Source organism: Gopherus evgoodei, unplaced genomic scaffold, assembly GCF_007399415.2.
Source record: "Gopherus evgoodei ecotype Sinaloan lineage unplaced genomic scaffold, rGopEvg1_v1.p scaffold_40_arrow_ctg1, whole genome shotgun sequence".
Taxonomy (NCBI): Eukaryota; Metazoa; Chordata; order Testudines; family Testudinidae; genus Gopherus; species Gopherus evgoodei.
The window spans coordinates 3,116,325-3,136,520 of NW_022060061.1; the positions used below are offsets into that span (position 1 = coordinate 3,116,325).

The 20,196-nt window shown below is 63.3% G+C and overlaps 1 protein-coding gene across 1 annotated transcript; it reads right to left on the minus strand.

Moving 5' to 3' along the window:
* Positions 1-2,300: 2,300 nt before the first annotated feature.
* Positions 2,301-18,861, minus strand: LOC115642504 (TLC domain-containing protein 4-like). The gene is made up of 7 exons (XM_030546071.1): positions 18,786-18,861; positions 13,302-13,472; positions 12,830-12,919; positions 11,897-11,955; positions 9,318-9,412; positions 5,693-5,766; positions 2,301-5,291 (listed from the first exon to the last, which is right to left on the minus strand). The coding sequence occupies exons 2-7, from the start codon at positions 13,454-13,456 to the stop codon at positions 4,985-4,987; spliced, it is 780 nt and encodes a 259-aa protein (XP_030401931.1). The 5' UTR covers positions 13,457-13,472; positions 18,786-18,861; the 3' UTR covers positions 2,301-4,984.
* Positions 18,862-20,196: the final 1,335 nt, after the last annotated feature.

Consider the following 20,196-nt stretch of genomic DNA (forward strand, 5'->3'; position numbering starts at 1 on the left):
GCAGGTGTAGGGGGAGAGAGCCCAGCACTGGGGCGGCAGGTGGGTGGGGAGAGAGAGCCCAGCACTGGGGAGGCAGGTGGAGGGGGGGAGAGAGCCCAGCACTGGGGAGGCAGGTGGAGGGGGGAGAGAGAGCCCAGCACTGGGGAGGCAGGTGGAGGGGGGAGAGAGAGCCCAGCACTGGGGAGGCAGGTGGGTGGGGAGAGAGAGCCCAGCACTGGGGTGGCAGGTGGGTGGGGAGAGAGAGCCCAGCACTGGGGAGGCAGGTGGAGGGGGGGAGAGAGCCCAGCACTGGGGTGGCAGGTAGAGGGGGAGAGAGAGCCCAGCACTGGGGAGGCAGGTGGAGGGGGGGAGAGAGCCCAGCACTGGGGTGGCAGGTAGAGGGGGAGAGAGAGCCCAGCACTGGGGAGGCAGGTGGGTGGGGAGAGAGCCCAGCACTGGGGTGGCAGGGGGTGCAGGTGTGGGGGGAGAGAGAGAGCCCAGCACTGGGGCGGCAGGTGGAGGGGGAGAGAGAGCCCAGCACTGGGGCGGCAGGTGGAGGGGGAGAGAGAGCCCAGCACTGGGGTGGCAGGGGGTGCAGGTGGGGGGGGGGAGAGAGCCCAGCACTGGGGTGGCAGGTGGAGGGGGAGAGAGAGCCCAGCACTGGGGTGGCAGGGGGTGCAGGTGTGTGGGGGGAGAGAGCCCAGCACTGGGGTAGCAGGTGGAGGGGGAGAGAGAGCCCAGCACTGGGGCGGCAGGGAGTGCGGGTGAGGGAGGGCACTGATGGGAGGGTGGGAGCCCAGGGCTGGGGTGAGAGGGCAGCCAAAAATTTTTTTGCTTTGGGCAGCAAAAACCCCCGAGCCGGCCCTGGCAGGGAGTCCCCCCGGCCCCTTCCCGGGGTTCCTTCCAGACGCACTGACGGCTCCTTGGCCCACATAGCTGACACCACACGCACCATGGGCCCCCCAGGCTCGGCAGCGCTGCCCACTGCTGCCAGACCTAACACTTATATCATCGGGGTGGGGGGACATTAGGGGCCTGCAACACCTGCCAGTGTAGCAACGCCCGCCCCGGCTCCTGTCTGCGGAGCGGCTTTGTCTGACTACGGCTTGCTCTGCAGCACAAGAGGGTCTGGGGGTCAGAGCAGGGGGCTGCGAGGCAGGACGCCTGGGTTCTATCTTGGCTCTGGGAGGGGAGTGGGGTCTAATGGTTAGAGCAGGGGGGACGGGGAGTCAGGACTCCTGGGTTCTGTCCTCAGCTCTGGGAGGGGAGTGGGGTCTAGTGGTTAGAGCAAGGGGCCCCTGGGGTTCCTGGGTTATTTTCCCAGCCACAACACATCCACCCACCAGCCCAACGTGCACAGCCTGACGCCCCCTCCCCCCAGCCCCCAACACACACATTCCCCCACAACCTGCTCCCTGTGCAGCCCATACAGCTTCACTCCCCCCAAACACACGTCCATTCCCCGTCATACTGAACCACTCCTTCAGCAAGGGGCTGCCCGCCCCCCACTGCACCCCACAGACTGACGCAGTGGGAAGGTTCTTTGAATGCTGCGTGGGGCGTGCTGGCCTGGGCCGATTGCAGGGGAGTTTTGCTGGGACTGGCTGCACTGGGGAAGGGAGGATACCTGAGCAGGTAACAGGAGAATGGGGGGGGGGTTGGAGCCAGGTGACACCTTGGCCAGGGAAACTGGACAAATGCAGGGGGAGGCTGGGCCAGATGCAGGGCTGGCGCTTCCATTTAGGCGACCTAGGTGGTCGCCTAGGGTGCCAAGATTTGGAGGGTGGCAATTCGGTGGGGGGGGGGTCCTTCCGCGCTCCGGGTCTTCGGCGACAATTCTCCAGCGGGTCCTTCACTCGCTCTGGGGCCCGTTGTCGAAGTGCCCCAAAGACCAGGAGTGCGGAAGGACCCCCCCACTGCAGAATTGCTGCCAACGACCAGGAGCGCAGAAGGACCCCCGCCTAGGGCGCCAAAAACCCTGGCGCCGTTCCTGGCCAGACAGCTGGGGGGAGTTTCAGTTTGGAGCTGGCTAGGAAAAGGGAGGGGAGCCCAGATGGGGCTCTGGCCTCCCTGCCCCCCGCCCAATGGAACTAACTGGGGGGGTCTTGTTCTCTGTACCGGCAAGACCTGTCTTGGACCATGTTTCTGTCGTCCAAATAAACTTGTTTTCCTGGCTGGCTGAGAGTCCCGGGGAATCGCAGGGAGCCGGGGGTGCAGGGCCCTGACTCCCCCACCCTCCGTGACACACACACACACACACACTGCACAGGGCACCTCTCCCTGCCGGGACGCCCTGAGAAAGGGCTGCAGGACGGCTCAACTTCATAAACGAAATCCTGTTTATTGTCACTTCCAAGGCCCCTGCCCCGTTTAGTGATCACAGGCCGGGGGAGGGGAGGATGAGAGACAGGCCTCAGATGGGGGACCTGCCCCTCGTGAGAACAGTGCCACGAGGCGGGAGAATGACCTCGCCACGATGGCAAACCTGAGTCCCCACAATTCGTGCCACGTCCCTCCAACTGCCCCTCCCCCTTTCTCCTGCGGGGCCCCCAGGGGGTGTGTGGCAGCGGGAGCCTGGGAGCTGCTCTGCAGGGCGCGGGCCGACGGGGATGCAGGTGTTTGGGGTGGGGGGTACGAAATGCCAGGTTTGAGCTGGCACTGGGCAGCACGGTCGCCCCCCTCGACCTCCAGCGAACTGGCCGGAGAATCCCCCAGCATCGGGCCCGGGGAGGCGGGTTTGAGTTCAGGGCTAGGCTCTGGTGCAGACCAGCCCAAGGGGACGTACGTGTGCCAGGGTAAATGCTCCAGGCCAGCCCTGCACCCAGCAGCCCAGGGCACCCGCTGTTACTCAGGGGCAATCGACAGCCAGGCCTGGAGGAGTCGCAGGTGGGGAAGATTCTGGTGTAACTTCACGCCCAGATTGTCAGCTGGTGCAATTTGGTGTATTACTGACTGGTCCTACTGTCCTTAGAGACCACAACCAAGATTGGGGCCCCCTTGTGCTGGAGGCAGCCCAGATCCTGGCTGAGCTATCGGGGTGCTCCCACTGTGCCAGGGGCTATCCAGACCCCAGCTGAGATATCGGGGCCCCCACTGTGCCAGGGGCTACCCAGATCCTGGCTGAGATATTGGGGTGCTCCCACTGTGCCAGGGGCTATCCAGACCCCAGCTGAGATATCAGGGGCCCCCATTGTACCAGGGGCTACCCATATCCCGGCTGAGCTATCAGGGTGCTCCCACTGTGCCAGGTGCTACCCAGACCCCAGTTGAGATATCGGGGGGCCCCCATTGTGCCAGGGGCTACCCAGATCCTGGCTGAGATATCAGGGTGCTCCCTCTGTGTCAGTGGTTACCCAGACTCCAGCTGAGATATTGGGGTGCTCCCATTGTGCCAGGGGCTCCCCAGACCCCAGCTGAGAGATCGGGGGCCCTCCATTGTGCCAGGGGCTGCCCACACTCAGAATGAAATACAGTACCTGCCCCAACAAGCTCACAATCTAAACAAAGGGTGAGGGGGAAACTGAGGCACAGAATAGGCAGTGACTTATGCAGAGTCACCCAGCCGGCCAGTGGCAAAGCTGGGAACAGCCGACACCCCCACTGTGGGTCCCGCCCCTCCCCTGACAGACAGACACTGGAGACAAACGTGGCCGGAGAGGTCAGAGTCCAGCCTGGTTTCGGGGTGAGCCAGTGGGGGGGGGGTTTGGGGTTAATAAATTAGTATCAAGGGGGGAGGGTTAATTCCTCACTAGGGCAGAAATGTCAGTCATGAAACAAAGGATCGAGAAGTAGTTTGAGATTCTCCACTGGAAATTGTCCAAAACCCCTGATCTCGGCGCCGACCGGAGTGAGACCTGCCGCACGAGGCTACTTCAGAGTGTCACTGGGCGTGTGGAAATGCCTAGAGGGAGATCAAGGGGCGCTGTCCGGGCCTGGCCAAGATCGGGGGCCCCCGGCCGTGCTGGGAGCTGCCCTGGTTGAGATTGGGGGCCCCGGCCGTGCCGGGCACTGCACAGATACAGAGTGAGGGACAGGCTTGGCCCGAAAAGCTCCCACTCTGAAGAGAGAAGGCACGGATGAAGAGGCATTGTCCCCCTTTGACAGACAGGGAAACTGAGGCACAGAGGCAGGGACTAGAACCCCGTTTTCTGGGGCCCCAGCGGTAGGTTTAGCTGGGGGCTGACCTGTGGTAGAGACACCCCTGCTGGGACCTGTGTGCCCTCCCAGCTCCTCCAGCCACAGCAGGATCAGCCCCAAGAACGCTGCCCCGTCTGGTCGGGCAGGGGCCAGAGCTTTATGGATGGGGGGGTGCTATGGGCCAGGAAGCGTCTGGGAGGGAGGGGCCAGGGTCAGACTGCAGGATCCTGGGGCACAGGGGTGTCCTCAAAAGCTATGTAGAACCCTTGGCCCTTGGGGGTTCAGTGCAGATGGGCCCTGCCCCCCCAACTCTCCAGCCCAGTAGTGTGGGGTTCCTCCCACTTTTTGCAGGAGTGGGAGGGGGTGCGGGGAAGCTGTTCATGAAGCAGTAACGTGGCCCTACCATGGCTCCCCGCTCTGCCCCTGCCCCGTGGGACCCCGCACCTGGCTGGAGCCTCTGCGCCCCTTATGCATGGACACGCAGGCCCCCACCAAAGACACCCCTAGCTGGGGGTTGGACAGCCTTAGTCCCCTGCGAGGGGCACTGCCAGCCCCACAGATGGGCCCCACCGGGCTCCCAGCCAGGGGCGTGGGCCAGTCCAGACGTCCCGTGTTCAGTGCCAGTCCCGGTGCCCCATGGATTTCCTGGGTGCCTGGGGCATATGCCAGTCTGTGATGTCCATGAGTTTCCTAGGTGCCCGCACGTGGCTGGCACTCAGTGGGGGGGCAGTCCGGGTGCCTGGCAGCACGTGCCAAGCCAGGTATTCCTGTTGCTCTGGGCTCTGATGGGAATTGGAGTGGATCGTCCATCTCTGCCAGGAGCTTTGGGGCGCCCCGGCCGTGCCCCCTGGGGAAGTCCAGCTCCCACTTAGTCGCCATGGCCGCAGGCCAGCTTATGCTCTCGGGGCCGGCAGAAGGCCCGGTAGAAGCCCCGGATAATCTTGTACATCCAGACCAGGTTGAGGACCTCCAGGGCCAGGCTGGGCACGATCCAGGCCACCTGCACGGCGAGCCCCAGGCGGGCGTACTCGGGTGTGCCGTACCAGGCCAGCATGCGGGCGTAGTAGCTGGGGATGACAGCGATGCGCACCAGGAAGAAGACCACGGTCATGGCCAGGCCATTGGCTAGGACGAACCAGGAGGAGCGGGGCTGCCCCACGGTGTCAAAGAACCACCTGGGCCACGACAAAGGAGCGCCATCACTTTAAACAGCCGCAGGCCCCGCCCCCTCCGGCTCCTGGCTTCAGATGATCACATCAGCGCTCTCATTAAGCCGGAGGGGTAATTGATGCTGCCTGAGTTTGCAGAGAGCCTGAGCCAATTGCCCAGCCTGGGTCAAGGGTGAAGCTGCCCTGATGCAAGTCAGAGAGGTGTTAACTCCCAGCACCACTGATCTAGGGTCACCGCCTGCCCTACCCTTCAGCCCGCCTCCCCACACTGTTTGCATCCCAGCATCCTCTGGGGTAGCGGCACCATCCCCATTCCCCAGTGCCTCGGGAAAATTTGAATCCGTCCCCCACTGGGACGCTCAGCCACCTTAGAGCCCCCCAGCTCCAGCCCCCACCCCCCGACTCACCGCAGGTTGACAAATGGGGTGGAGAGCTCGGACAGGAGGCGGAAGTTGGCGAAATAGGGCAGCACCCCTCGACTCTGGGGGAGAGAGAGGCCATTAATCCCCTGCCCCAAGGGGCCTGCAGGCGGGACATCCCCTCGCCCCCTGCATAGAGAAGGGAACGGATCCTCCACCCCAGGGCTGCTTGGGAACCTCCCCAGAGACGGGGGGCGCTGAGCTGTGCCCCAGCACGAAGAAAGGGAGGAAAAGAGCACAGGGGGAGGTGCCTTGTGGGGGGGGGGGTGTCACTGAACTCACAGACCCCAAAGCAAAGTCACTTCCCTGAGGACCTAGAGCCATGAGCAGAGTCCACCCCACCCCCTGCAGCCCTGCCGGTGACCCTCACTCCCGACCCACAGCCCTCTGCTATCCCAACCCTGGGATCCCCCCCATCCCCATCCCTGCCAGTGCCCCTCACTCCCGACCCACAGCCCTCTGCTATCCCAACCCTGGAATCCCACCCCCAAGCCCTGCCAGTGCCCCTCAGTCTTGACCCCCAGACCCCTGCTATACCAGCCCTGGGATCCCCCACATACCCAGCTCCGCCAGTGCCCCCTCAGTCCCGATCCCCAGATCCCTACTAGCCCAGTCCTGGGCTCTCCCCAGCCCTCCCAGTGCCCCTCAGTCCCGAATCCCAGACCCTTGCTAGCCCAGCCCTGGGATCCCACCCCCAAGCCCTGCCAGTGCCCCTCAGTCCCAGCCCCCAGCCCCCTGCTAGCCCAGCCCTGCCAGTGCCCCTCAGTCCCGAATCCCAGACCCCTCCTAACCCAACCATAGGATCGCCCACGTCCCCATCCCTCCCAGTGCCCCTCAGTCCCGACCCCCAGACCCCTCCTAACCCAACCATAGGATCGCCCACGTCCCCATCCCTCCCACTGCCCCTCAGTCCCGACCCCCAGACCCCTCCTAACCCAACCATAGGATCGCCCACGTCCCCATCCCTCCCAGTGCCCCTCAGTCCTGACTCCCAGACCCCGGCTAGCCCAGCCCTGGGATCCCACCCCCAAGCCCTGCCAGTGCCCCTCAGTCCTGACCCCCAGACCCCTGCTAGCCCAGCCCTGGGATCCTGCCCCCCACCACAGCCTTGCTTGCTAGTGCCCTTCAGTCCCAACTCGCAGCCCCATAACTCCAGCCCTGGGTCTCCCCTACCCAGCTCTGGGAATGGCTCCCAATCTCAACCTGCCCCACCCCTGATCAAAGAGTTGTCCACATATTGAGACCAGGCTCCCTGTGGGTGTCCGTCCCTGCTGGTGGGGCCGTGTCTGACAGCTGTGGGGGGGGGGGCTGATCCCTGGGGAGCTCAGTACCAGGGTCACATCAGGGAGGGCCGGTGGCTTGGTAAGGAGTCACAAATATTCAGATGTTCCCATGGCCGGGGCACAGCGCAGGGGGCACAGTGGGGAGAGAGACGCCAGCTGGGGCTGGGTCCGGACTCTTCCCGCTGGCTAAGTTCTGAGGGGTCGACGGCCCCACAAACAGGGGAGACTGACCCAGGTGAAAACACAGCACAAGTGAGTAGCCCAGTTCACAGGCCTGGTCGATGCTAACAGGGCTGCCAAGCAGGAGTGTCACTTCCTATGGGGGGGCAGCTGCTCCCCCCCACCTTGGTTTGCCCCCCTGACTTTTCATAGGTCCCTACGACCCTCCTCAAGACGCTGCAGGCTGGGACACAGTTTAATCCCCAGCGCCCCCTGTTACCGAGCAGACGCCCTAGCTCCCAGAGTCGGGCGAGAGTCGGTTTCAATCCCCAGCTCATGGAGTCCCGGGAGAATCCAGCTCTCGCAGCAAAGGCAAAGCAGCGTCCTGGCCCGCGTGGGGGCCAAGAAAAGCTCCTGGCCCTCAGCAGGATGGATAAAGTTGCAGCGCTAGGGGAAGCCGGTTACAGCTGCAACCCCCCCCCCCACGGTTCATAAGGTGAACCCCAAACACTGGTAGAAAGTCATGAGGCTCCTCCCCAGTGACCTGGGACCTGGCAGCGCTGGGCTGAGCAGACCTGGGGAAGGGACATTAACCCTTCGGGGCATCACATGAGCCCTTACTAGGAGAGAGGATCTCCCCCCGCCCGCTGCCCTGTGAAGGGTTCTTTCCCCTTCCCTGGGGCAGCCGGTGCTGTCCCTTGTCAGAGCTGGGAGGACAGCGGGTCGGGACCTGGGGGATGGCCAGTCCTAGGGTAGGAGGCAGGTTTTCTTCCCCAGGACTCAGGCGCCTCAAGGCAGGGGCGGAATGGAGCTGGGAGTTTAGGAATTATTGTTGTGTGTCTGTGCAGCGCCTGGCGCAACGGGGTCCCTGCCACGACCAGGGCACCTAGGTGCTACCATAATACACCGAATAAATGTACAGTACCTACCAGCCCCTGACCAGGGCACCTAGGTGCTACCGTAATACACCGAATAAATGTACAGTACCTACCAGCCCCTGACTAGGGCACCTAGGTGCTACCGTAATACACCGAATAAATGTACAGTACCTACCAGCCCCTGACCAGGGCACCTAGGTGCTACCGTAATACACCGAATAAATGTACAGAGCCTACCAGCCCCTGACCAGGGCACCTAGGTGCTACCGTAATACACTGAATACATGTACAGTGCCTACCAGCCCATGACCAGGGCACCTAGGTGCTACCGTAATACACAATATCAGGTCACTGACACCCGCCTAAAGCTTTTTGGATGGAGATTTTCAAAAGCAGCCTCTGGTTTATGGGTGACCAGCCTGAGCTGCCTGAAGGGGGGCAGTTTCCGGGCAGTGCTCGGCCCAGGACATTCCATAGATCTTGGCTGCTGGAGCCTCCTTCTGGGCCGGGGAGTTTTGGTGCTAACAAGCAGCTGAGGCTGTGGAGGCAAACAGCTCCTGGTGAGTCGCTGGCCACCAAGAGAAGCCGCCTGGAGGGGTGTGTGAGAAAAGCCCAATTGTTATCTCCCAGCACAGCCCTGCAGCCACAGTGTGTGCACAGTTCGGCTGCCATCACCATGGCATCTGGGCACCTCACCATCATTGGTGTATTTAGCCTCAGCGGGGCTCATCTCAAGGGGCCGCGCTCTCTACCTTGAGCTAATTTTTCATTCAGGAGGTGGGTGAAATTCTCCGGTCTGTGCCACGCAGGAGGTCAGACTAGATCTATGGGTCATTTGTGGTGTTAACCCCCCCTGAGATTAGCCCCTCCCTGCTGCAGAACAGGGACCGGGCCCATCTACCCCGGTATCCCGTCTTCAGCAGCGGCCAGTCTCCTTTCTCAGCCCCTTACACCCAAACCCAGCCCAGCCTCCCGGAGGCAGGTGCCATTAGCTCCTGTGTTCTGGACAGGCCTGGGGAGTGGGGACGCCAGCTAGTGAACGGGGGTTGAAATCTGAGGTTGACTTGAAGCAGGGCGAGGGGGTGGGAAGGTGGATTCTAGCAGGGTTTAAAGGGGGGGGGTGTTGAAGCTGATTTTGGAGCCTGGATGGAGCCAGCCGCTGCCCTCGGCATGGGGGCAAAGGAAGTAGCTGGGGCTGTGTGTGCAGAGGAAGCCCAGAGAGAGCAGAGATCTGGGGGGCAGGGACAGAGGAGGGAGCCTGCCCCAGAGCGGCCGGCCGGGCTTGCCACTGACCAGCACGTAGCCGTAGGCGTACAGCGCCACCAAGTGGTGGCAAACGAACAGGGAGTCGCCCAGCGTCTTCCAGTAGCGCAGGAGAAGCAGCAAATCTGGAATTGGAAGAGAGAGCGAGGGGTTTGAACGGGGTGGGGGGGACAGGTCAGTGTGCAGGGTGCCCGGGGTCAGGCTGAGCAATGGGGAAATGCACCAACACACACGTGCCCTGCAACACATGCACAGCCGCCCCCCCACCCCAAACACTCCCCACATATCCCCCCTCCCGCACGCCTGGCACCTCCCACCGCGTCCCTCGGAGCAGGGCCCGTAGCCGGTGGGCGTCCCCTGGAGCGCCGGCCCTGGCTGAAGTCGCCCCTTTGGGGCCCGAGGAACCATTCACTGCCTGGGAGACCCTCCCCTGGGCTGGGCATCTGGATTTCTCCTGGGGCTTCCATCCATTCCTGGGATCTTCAGCTTTGGGGGGGGGGGACAAACAGCTCCCCCTTGGATGGGGTTTCAGGGTCCAGCCGCCCCATCGCAGCTCTCTGCTCCAGCCCCAGAGCCTGGCCCCAGCAGCTGGCAGTGCCTTTCACTCTAGAAGGAAATAGGGCGACCGGACAGCAGGTGTGAAAAATCGGGACCGGGGCATGGGTGGCAAGTTTGTAGAAATGGTGGTGGTGCCCAGAACCCGCCCCCCCAAATCCGCTCCCCCCCAAACTCTGCCCCCACCAGCCTAAGGCTCTGGGCGGGGTTTCGGGGGGAGGTATGGGATGCAGGTCCTGGGCTGGGGATTAGGGTGCAGGAGGGGTGCAGGCTTTGGGATGGAGTTTGGGTGCAGGCTCTGGGCTGGGGTGGGGATGTAGGAAGGGGTGAGGGGTGCAGGCTCTGGGAGGGAGTTTGGGTGCTGGGTGCAGGCTCTGGGCTGGGGTAGGGGGTGGGTGTGCAGGAGGGGGTGAGGGGTGCAGGCTCTGGGCTGGGGGTGGGGGTGTAGGAAGGGGGAGGTGGTGCATGCTCTGGGAGAGAGTGCTTGCCCTGGGAGGGAGTTTGGGGATAGGGAGTGCAGGGGTGAGGGCTGTGGGGCTGAGGATGAGGGATTCATGATGCAGGAGGGGGCTCAGGGCTAGGGAAGAGGGTTGGGGTGTGGGGTGAGGGCTGTGAGGATGAGGGGTTCATGATGCGGGGGGCTCAGGGCTAGGGCAGAAGGCTGGGAAGTGGGGTGAGGGCTGTGGGGCTGAGGATGAGGGATTCATGATGCAGGAGGGGGCTCAGGACTAGGGAAGAGGGTTGGGGTGTGGGGTGAGGGCTGTGAGGATGAGGGGTTCATGATGCGGGGGGCTCAGGGCTAGGACAGAAGGCTGGGAAGTGGGGTGAGGGCTGTGGGGTTGAGGATGAGGGGTTCATGATGTGAGAGGGCTCAGGGCTGGGGGCAGAGGATTAGGGTGCGAGGGGATGAAAGCTCTGGCCGGGGCTGGGGGATGAGGGTTGGGGCTGGGGGATGAGGGGTTCAAGATGCAGGAGGGGGCTCGTGGCTATGGCAGAGGTTTGGGGTGTGGGGTGAGGGCTGTGGGTTCATGATGTGGGGGGGCTCAGGGCTGGGGGCAGAGGATTAGGGTGGGGGGATGAGGACTTTGGCTGGGGATGAGGGGTTCATGCTGCAGGGAGGCTCAGGGCTTGGGCAGAGGATTAGGGTTGGGGGGGTGAGGGTTAGGGCTGGGGATGAGGAGTTCATGATGCGGGGTGGCTCAGGGCTGGGGCAGAGGATTAGGGTGGGGGGATGAGGGCTGGGGCAGAGGATTAGGGTGGGGGATGAGGGCTGGGGCTGAGGATGAGGGGTTCATGCTGCAGGGGGGGCTCAGGGCTGGGGGCAGAGGATCAGGGTGCGGGGGGATGAGGGCTCTGGCTGGGGATGAGGGGTTCATGATGCGGGATGGCTCAGGGCTGGGGCAGAGGATTAGGGTGCGGGGGGATGAGGGCTCTGGCTGGGGATGAGGGTTGGGGCGTTGCAGGGTAAGGGCAGCCTGCCTTGCCAATAGCGGCTCCCAGGCACTAGGACCCTGCGCCAGCAGACAGCAGTTCTGCAGGGAGCCGATCTCTGGCAGCGCAAGCAGGCAGGGCAGAGACCCCCGCTGATATCTGTCAGGCAGGGACGCGGCGGGGGGCGGGGGCTGGGACCTGCTCCAGGCAGGGACGTGGTGGGAGGCCCGTGGGGGCTGGGGCCCGATCCAGGCAGGGCCGGGGGAGAGACCCAGCTCCAAATATTGCTGGAGCAGGGCACCCGGCCCTGAATATTCCTGGAGCCCGAGCACCGCAAATGTATCTAACCCGCCGCCTATGTCACGGGGGTGGGGGTAATAGGAGCCTATATAAGAAAAAGACCCCAAAATCGGGACCGTCCCTATAAAATCGGGACATCTGGTCACCCTACAAGGAAAAAGCCACCCAAATTGTAAGACGTTTCCCCGTTTTTTCAGGTTTTTAGATGATTTTGTGTCTAAAATCCCAGTTTTGGGGTCCCCCCAGGTCAGGGAGGCCCAGGAGCTGGGGGTCGCAGTCCCCAGGCCGGCCAGCAGGGGCAGTGCGGTGCCCCCAGTGTTTACCGTAGAGCAGGTACCCGCAGGAGATGGCCACGTTGAGTTTCACCAGGTCAGGGTCCCCCCTGGAAGCACAAGGAGTCAGGGGATGAGGGGCTGGCATGGGACGGGGTAGAGGAGTTAGTACTGGGGGGGAGGTGGAACATGAACACAGGCAAGGGGGTGATCGTGGGGCCCGCTCCCCCCCCTCAGACACTCACTCCCCTTAGTGCCTGGGCCCCAGATCCTCCTTGCATGCAACCCCCCTGCCCGGGCACCGTGCCAGCCCCCAGGCTCCACTCCCCAATGCAAGTGGCTGTGCCCAGCCGCACCACGCAGCCCCCTCTGCCCAGCCAATGCCAGCTGCACAGTCGGCTCTGGCTCCTGGCAGCCGGGGAACAAGGGGGCCATTCTTCCCAGACACAAAACAGCCTTTTATCACCTCTGTCACCATGTGATCTCAGGCCCACGGGACCCCCCACTCAGCCCCCCCCCCCGGCTCAGGGCTGGCACCTTCCAACCAGCTGTGAGAGACGGGGCTTGGGAAAGGGACCAGAGCAAATCTGCCCCCCCGCCCCCAACTGCAGCCAGCTACAGAACTGTGCGTGTGGGGGGAGAAGCCCAGGGCTGGGAGAGCAGGGGGCTGCGGGGGAGCTGTGGGGCAGGGAGCAGGGGGCTGCGGGTCAGGAGTGAGGGGCATCAGGGGAGCTGTGGGGTGGGGAGCAGGGGGTTGCAGGTCAGGAATGAGGGGCACCGGGGGAGCTGTGGAGTGGGGAGCAGGGGGGTGTGGGTCAGGAGTGAGGGGCACCAGGGGAGCTGTGGGGTGGGGAGCGGGGGACTGCGGGTCAGGAGTGAGGGGCACTGGGGGAGCTGTGGGGCAGGGAGCAGGAGGCTGTGGGGTAGAATGAGGGGCACGGGGGGAGCTGTGGGGCAGGAGTGAGGGGCACCAGGGGAGCTCACCAGATGGGGTTGGCGTTAATGGCTCCATCGAAGAAGAGGATGTAGAGGCAGAAGAGGCCGACGATGAGCGCGTGGAGAGTGGAGACACACCTGAGAGGGACATGCAGGGGGGTCAGCCTCCCCTGGAGGATCACACATGGCTCAGCCCCCCCATGCTCCCCCCCGGATCACCCATAGCCCCACCACGTTGCTCCGAGCGCCCAGCCCCCGTGTCAGACAATGGCTCCTTTCAGCCCATGAGATGCCTCACGCACCAGGATGTTCTCAGGCTAAGCTCACCAGGAACGTCCGGACGGCTTCCGCTGGGGGCTGGGCCTAGTGGTTAGATGTTGTTGGGCTGGGAGCCAGGACTCCTGGGTTCTATCCCTGGCTCTGGGAGGGGAGTGGTGTCTAGTGGTTAGATGTTGTGGGGCTGGGAGCCAGGACTCCTGGGTTCTGTCCTTTTCCCCTCAGGCCCAGAGGACTGCGGTACCTGGAGTTCCACTCGCACTTTTTGACAGCGGTCAGGCTGCTGTAGTGGCGACTGAGCGCCAGCGAGAGCTGGGGGCTGACAGCCGAGAAGAAGAACTGGAAGGCCACGAAGCTGCCTGCCACGATGCAGTAACCCAGCCGCGTGGACTCCTCCATGGCCGCTCAGTGGCACCTGTGAAAGGAGCGTGGGGTGTGAGCATGGCGCCCCACCGAGATGGGATCTGGAGCCTTCTGGTCATGAAGCACCAGCCCCCAAATCTGAGCGCAAGGAGAATCACCATTGGCTGATAGCACTATAGGGCATATGACACACAGCAGAGCTGCTCTCATTCCATGCAGCAAAGGGCAATGGTACACACACACCCTGCCAGATTTCTGTGGAGTGGCAATAAGTCTGCATCACAGAGGGGAGAGTACTTAGGAGTTTAATTCTCTGTAGATCCCCCACTCCCCTGCACTGGAAACATCACAGCAATGCTCAGCCCTGTGCCCTTCCCCCGCCGCAGGCCCTTGGTGCCGTGTGGTGCTGCCCCCACTCTGAGTCAGGGGATTTTGCTGGGGCTCTCAATGGCTGTCGCCCAGCAGCCCAAGGCCAGCGGGGGAGGGGGAGCACCAGCAGCCCCCAGGATGTACCCCGCTCTCTGGAGGTGAGATGGGGATCTGGCCCCCTGGAGCTGGGGAGAGAACCCATGGGGAGAGAGGCCTGAAGTTGAAGAAAGAGGGAGCATTATTGAATGATAAGGGGGCAGGAGCCAGGACTCCTGGGTTCTATCCCTACATCTGGGAGGGGAGTGGGGTCTAGTGGTTAGAGAAGGGGGCTGGGAGCCAGGACTCCTGGGTTCTAGCCTGAGTGGGGTCTAGTGGTTAGAGCAGGGGGCTAGGAGCCAGAACTTCTGGGTTCTAGCCCCAGCCCTGGGAGGGGAGCAGGATCATTTTGGTTTGTGAGCGAGAGGTGGGATCCTCCCAGAGGCTGGAGCTTTAAACCAACCCTTGGATCTGGCAGGCGCTGGGTGATCCTTGCCCAGAGGAGCCCTGCTGACTGTAATTAAGGATTTGCTTAATAAGCCTCCTGCAAACTAACCTCTGCACTTCAATCAATATTTGCTCCAGACGTGTCCTGCTGGAACCCTGAATGGATTTCAGGGGCAGGGCTTTGGGGTGGGGGAGGGGATTCAGGGCAGGTGACCTGGTGGGGTGGGCGGTTTGGGGCAGGTGACCCAGTGCGGTGTGGATTTGGGGTAGGTGACCTTGGGGGGGCAGTTCGGAGCAGGTGACCCAGTGGGGTGGGAATTTCGGGGCAGGTGACCTGGCCAGGGGGTAGGGCGGTTTGGGGCAGGTGACTCGGTGGGGTGGGGGATTCCGGGCAGGTGCCCTCCCCCAGCCAGCCAGGAGATCTCTATGATCACAAACTGAACAGGCTGTGAAACTGCAAACTGATCCTGGTGGATCGAACCCCGGATCTACACCACTGCCCGGCCGGACGGAAGGAGCAGGAGGGGAGGGTTTGCAGACTGGGACTGAGGGGTGCTGGCAGTGGCAGATTAGCCAATGGGGTCTGTGCCCGGGGGCCCCAGAAAAATGAGTCCCCATACCCCCCTCTCCCTCCCAGCTAGAGTGCCAGGCAGGCGGGGGAATGGACTGCATGCAGAATGGGTGGGGAGGGTCCCCCACTTGCTCTGGCCCAGGGCCCCACAAAACCATAATCTGCCTCTGGGCACCGGCAGAGCTGAGTGGGGAGCCCAAGGCTGGGCTAGCAGGGGCTGCGGGTTGGCAGTGAGTGGCAGCAGTAGAGCAGTGGTGCAATGGCAGACAATAGGAAACAGAGGCTCCTGCTCTCCTGTCCTTTTGCTCTGGGCACGGGGAGCCGTTCCAGTGGGGCCACGAGCCCCCAGCTCCATGGGGCAGGGCCCAGCATTCCCAGATGAAGCTGAGCCCACCCAGAGTCGAGCGGGATCTGGCTGGCCCTGAGCAGAGACCCAGGTGGGAGTGATCCCGGGATCCTGGCAGCGGGCGTGTGGTGGGGGGGAGGGCAGGCAGTGCCATGGGGCCCACGGACTGAATACTGGTTCCCTGTGTGTGGGGAGGAAAAGGAGTCTGGGTGGGCGAGGTTCCAAAAGGGGCTGGAGCCGGCCCTCCTCCTCCAGACCAGATACCACGGTGTCAGGCACCGTGTAGGTACGACGGCTTAGAGCCGAGCCTGCTGCCCGCCATGCCCATCAGCATCGTCTCATTGTTCCCTGCCCCCCCCCCGGCTGCCCCCACCTCTTGTCTGATGCTTTGCCCCCGATCCCGCCAACGCTGCCATGCGCTTCAACTCACTGCCAAGCAGTGAAGCACAGCGTGTGCAACAGCGTTGGCAGGCCTGGAAGGTGTTTGGGGCAGGGCTGGTGTCTTTGGTCTGTGTGCAGCGCCTGGCACAACGGGATCCTGGGCCATGGCTGGGGTGCCTCGGCGCTACCGCAATACACCTAATAAATAACATACAGCGCCTAGCACCATGGGGTCCTGGGTCATGGCTGGGGCGCCTCGACGCTACTGTAATACACCCAATAAATAAGGTACAGCGGCTGGCACCATGGGGTCATGGGTCATGGCTGGGGTGCCTCGGCGCTATCGCAATACACCTAATAAATAACGTACAGCGCCTAGCACCATGGGGTCCTCGGTCATGGCTGGGGGACCTCGGCGCTATTGTAATACACCCAATAAATAACGTACAGCGCCTGGCACCATGGGGTCCTGGGTCATGGCTGGGGTGCCTCGGCGCTACCGTAATACACCTAATAAATAACGTACAGCGCCTGGCACCATGGGCACCTGGGCCATGCTCCTAAGCCCAGCGGTAGCACTCCCTGCAGCTGCGATTGTGTCAGCTCCAGTCCCAACTCTGCCACTGACCTGTGGTTCCAACCCCTTGGCATGACTGCCTGTGCCCTGGTCCATGAGGAACAGTCGCATTCGCAGCCCCAGTGGTGTTGGAAGCCGATGGCTGTGGCTGTGGCAGGGGGCTGAGGCTAACCATGGGATCCTCATGGCCGGAGGATTTTCAGAACAGGCGGGACGAAAAGCAGGGCAGGGATAGGCTGGGTTTACCGGGTCCCACTTCAGTATGGAGGGGCTGGCGCAGACGCCCTCACAAGGTCCCTGCCCCACCGACAGGCCTGAGAGTGGGTACTCAGGGTCTGGATGCGGTGACAGGAACTGGCTCAATCGAGATGCCACCTCCAGCTTTCGCTGCCAAGGCAAACGGATCAGGGCCAGAGAACAAAGCCGGCTGCAGCTTGGAGCCAGGCCGGGTCACCGCAAGACGGAGCAGCCACGTTGTGCCAGGCATCCGTGCCAGCTCCCTGTGTTCACGTGCTGTGCTGGTGCAAGGGGGCGGGCACCTCACACAGACTGATCACGAGGCTTAGGTCAAAATCTGGAATTAAGGTCGGGGGGCGGGGAATAGTGTAATGCCATGGTCCACCTAAGTGGTTAGAGTGGGGTGGGGGCTGGGAGCCAGGACTCCTGGGTTCTATCCCAGCTCCGGGAGGGGAATGGTGGTTAGAGCAGGGGAAGGGGGGAGCCAGGACTCCTGGGTTCTATCCCAGCCCTGGAAGGGGAGCATGGGTTACAGGTTAGCGTGGGGTGGTGCGTGGGAGGGATTTCAGGGAACTTGGCAACCTCCAGGGAAGCACCCGACGTGCCCAGCTCCCAGGGCGGGTGAGACGCTCCCATTCAGTAATTAAAGGTTGCAAAACACCAATGCCAGGGAACTGAAACATGCAGCTAAATAATCCAGTTCCCGCCACCTCCCTCTGGCTGCGCTGGGCCCAGCCCCCTCCCTGGGGTTAAGTATTATCATTCATTTTCACAGGTCACTAAGCAAATTGGGCTAGTAACAAAGTGGCAAAACTTGCAGCCAATTTCCCCCCGTGTCCCTCCGCCCAGCCACTAACCCTGCCTGGCGTAATGCCCCCTCCGCGGTGGGGCCGGCCCGGTGCATTCTGCTGCGTGTCAGCTCAGGGATGAGTGACAGGTACCCTGATTTCATGGGGGGGCTCCCCCCCAGTGCCCCAAATGCACGGTGCCAATTTCGGTGTAAGGGGGGTGTTGCCAGAAGGGAGCCAGCAGCCCGGCCCCTCATGGCTCCCCCTCTTCCGACCCCATTGGCTCCCCAGCTCCTACCCCTAGGCGGGAGATCCTGGAAGGGAGCAGGATCTAGTGGTTAGTGGGGGGGGGCGCGGGGGAAGCAGGGACTGGGAGTCAGGATTCCTGGGGATCTATTCCCTGAATCCACAGTTGCCCCCCAGCTCCCCCTCCCAGGGCACAGCCCCCCATGGATCCAGCTCCCCTCACTCGTCCCCCAGGGCACAGCCCCCCATGGATCCAGCTCTCCCCACTCACCCCCTATGGATCCAGCTCCCCCCACTCAACCCCCAGGACACAGCCCCCATCGATCCAGCTCCCCCCACTCGCCCCCCAGAGCACAGCCCCCATGGATCCACTCCCACTACTTGCCCCCCTGGACACTGTGCCCCATGGATCCAGCTCCCCCAACTCACCCCCCCGGACACAGCGCCTCATGGATCCGGCTCCCCCTACTCGCCCCCCAGGGCACAGGCCCCATGGATCTGCCTCCCCTCACTCGCCCCCCAGGGCACAGCCCCCCATGGATCCAGCTCTCCCCACTCACCCCCTATGGATCCAGCTCCCCCCACTCAACCCCCAGAGCACAGCCCCCATCGATCCAGCTCCCCCCACTCACCCCCCAGAGCACAGCCCCCATGGATCCACTCCCACTACTTGCCCCCCTGGACACTGTGCCCCATGGATCCAGCTCCCCCAACTCACCCCTCCGGACACAGCGCCTCATGGATCCGGCTCCCCCTACTCGCCCCCCAGGGCACAGGCCCCATGGATCTGCCTCCCCTCACTCGCCCCCCAGGACACAGCCCCCCATGGATCCGGCTCCCCCCCACTCGCCCCCCAGGGCACAGCCCCCCATGGATCCGGCTCCCCTCACTCGCCCCCCAGGACACAGCGCCTCATGGATCTGGCTCCCCCCACTCCCCCCCAGGACACAGCGCCCCATGGATCCGGCTCCCCTCACTCGCCCCCCAGGACACAGCGCCTCATGGATCTGGCTCCCCCCACTCCCCCCCAGGACACAGCGCCCCATGGATCCGGCTCCCCCCACTCGCCCCCCAGGGCACAGCCCACTATGGATCTGGCTCCCCCCAGTCGCCCCCCCAGGACACAGCGCCCCATGGATCCGGCTCCCCCGACTCTCCCCCAGGACACAGCGCCTCATGGATCCGGCTCCCCCCACTCGCCCCCAGGACACAGCCCCCCATGGATCCGGCTCCCTCCACTCGCCCCCCAGGGCACAGCCCCCCATGGATCCGGCTCCCCCTACTCTCCCCCAGGACACAGCGCCCCATGGATCGGGCTCCCCCCCCCCCGCTCGCCCTGCCCCGCGTGTCTCGCACGACCCACCCACCTGGGGAGCTCCTGCCCCCGGGCGTGGGGCGCCGGCTGCTCGGAGCCCAGGGGCTCCCGCGGCCACCCAGGCGGAGGTTCCGCGGAGCTGCCACATCCCAGCCCCACGCCCCGCTCCTGGCTCTGACAGGGGGGCCGGCCAGCGCCCCCGCCTCCACCAATCCCTGCGCAGGACACGCCCCCTCGTGGGACCAGACACGCCCCCCGCCGCCTTCCCCCACCCACCCGCGGTGGGAGCCGGCCAGGTGGCAGGTCCCGAGGTGGGGCACGAGCCAGCGCCGCCGTGGGGGTGGCTCTGAAAGAAGCGGGAGGCCTGGGTGCGGTCCCTGTCTGGGGGGCAGGGCGGGAGCCAGGACGCCTGGGTTCTATCCCGGTGGCAGAAGGGGAGGGGGGCTGGGAGGCAGGACGCCTGGGTTTTATCCCCGTGGCAGGAGGGGAGGGGGGCTGGGAGGCAGGACGCCTGGGTTCTGTTTCCTGAATTCACAGCTGCTCCGGGGTTAATGCAGGAGGCGGCTGGGAGTCAAACTCCTGGGTCTATTCTTGGCTCCGAGAGGCGAGGGGGGAGGTCTAGTGGTTAGGGTCAGAGCTCCTGGATTTCTAGTCTCACTTCTCATACTGCCTCCTTGTGTGACCATGAACAAATCATGTCACCTCCCCGTGCCTCAGTTTCTCCCTTTGAATAATAGGGAGGATACACACATCTCCTGAGGCAATGCGTATGCAATGCCCGAAAGATGGAAGCTGCTGCTTTCGTCTGTCGCCACAGCCCTGTGTTTATAGACACACCTTTCAGGGTGTCACAAAGCGATATACAACATAAAGGCAGGGATCAGGTAATCCCCTATTGAAATCCACCTACTTCTGGGGTGGGATCCAGGGGTGGTTTATCCAGAGATCCCTCATCCAGCGCTGAGGTACACTCACCCAGGGGTGGAACACAGCAGCTGTTTATATCAGGACTCTCACCTGGTGCTGAGGTGCAGCCACCTCTGGGGTGGGGCCCGGCAGGTGTTTAACAGTGGCCATGCCACAGCTTGGGGCAGGAGTGAGGAAGGATCCAAGTGACCCTCGGGGGAGAGAACAGGCCCGAGGGAGGAATCAAGGGAGAAGGTAACGTTCCCTCCCTGCTGTCCATAAAGCTGAAGTTGGAGGCCTGCTCCCTCGCCTGGGGCAGGGGGTCTGGTAAAGCAGGGCTGGGGAAAGGAAAGCCAGGGCACGCTCTGGGCCAGCGAGGAGATGGAAGAGGAGGGGGTCCCTGGGCTAGGCCTCAGGAGAGGTGGGTTCAGTTCCTTGCTCTGCCACAGAATCCCTGAGTGACTCCCCTGCCCTGACTCAGTTTCCCCATCTGTAAAATGGGGTCATTGACCCTTCCTTTGTTGTGATCGCTGTGGGGCAGGGACTGTGTTTATACA

What these genes read in the sequence shown, in the direction of transcription:
- LOC115642504 (XM_030546071.1), bottom strand. Translation starts at nt 13,456, where the DNA reads ATGGAGGAGTCCACGCGGCTGGGTTACTGCATCGTGGCAGGCAGCTTC. An exon ending in AAGTGCGAGTGGAACTCCAG is followed by an intron (nt 12,920 to 13,301) that starts GTACCGCAGTCC and finishes TGTCCCTCTCAG; the next exon opens with GTGTGTCTCCACTCTCCACG. An exon ending in ACCCCATTTGTCAACCTGCG is followed by an intron (nt 5,292 to 5,692) that starts GTGAGTCGGGGG and finishes GTCGTGGCCCAG; the next exon opens with GTGGTTCTTTGACACCGTGG.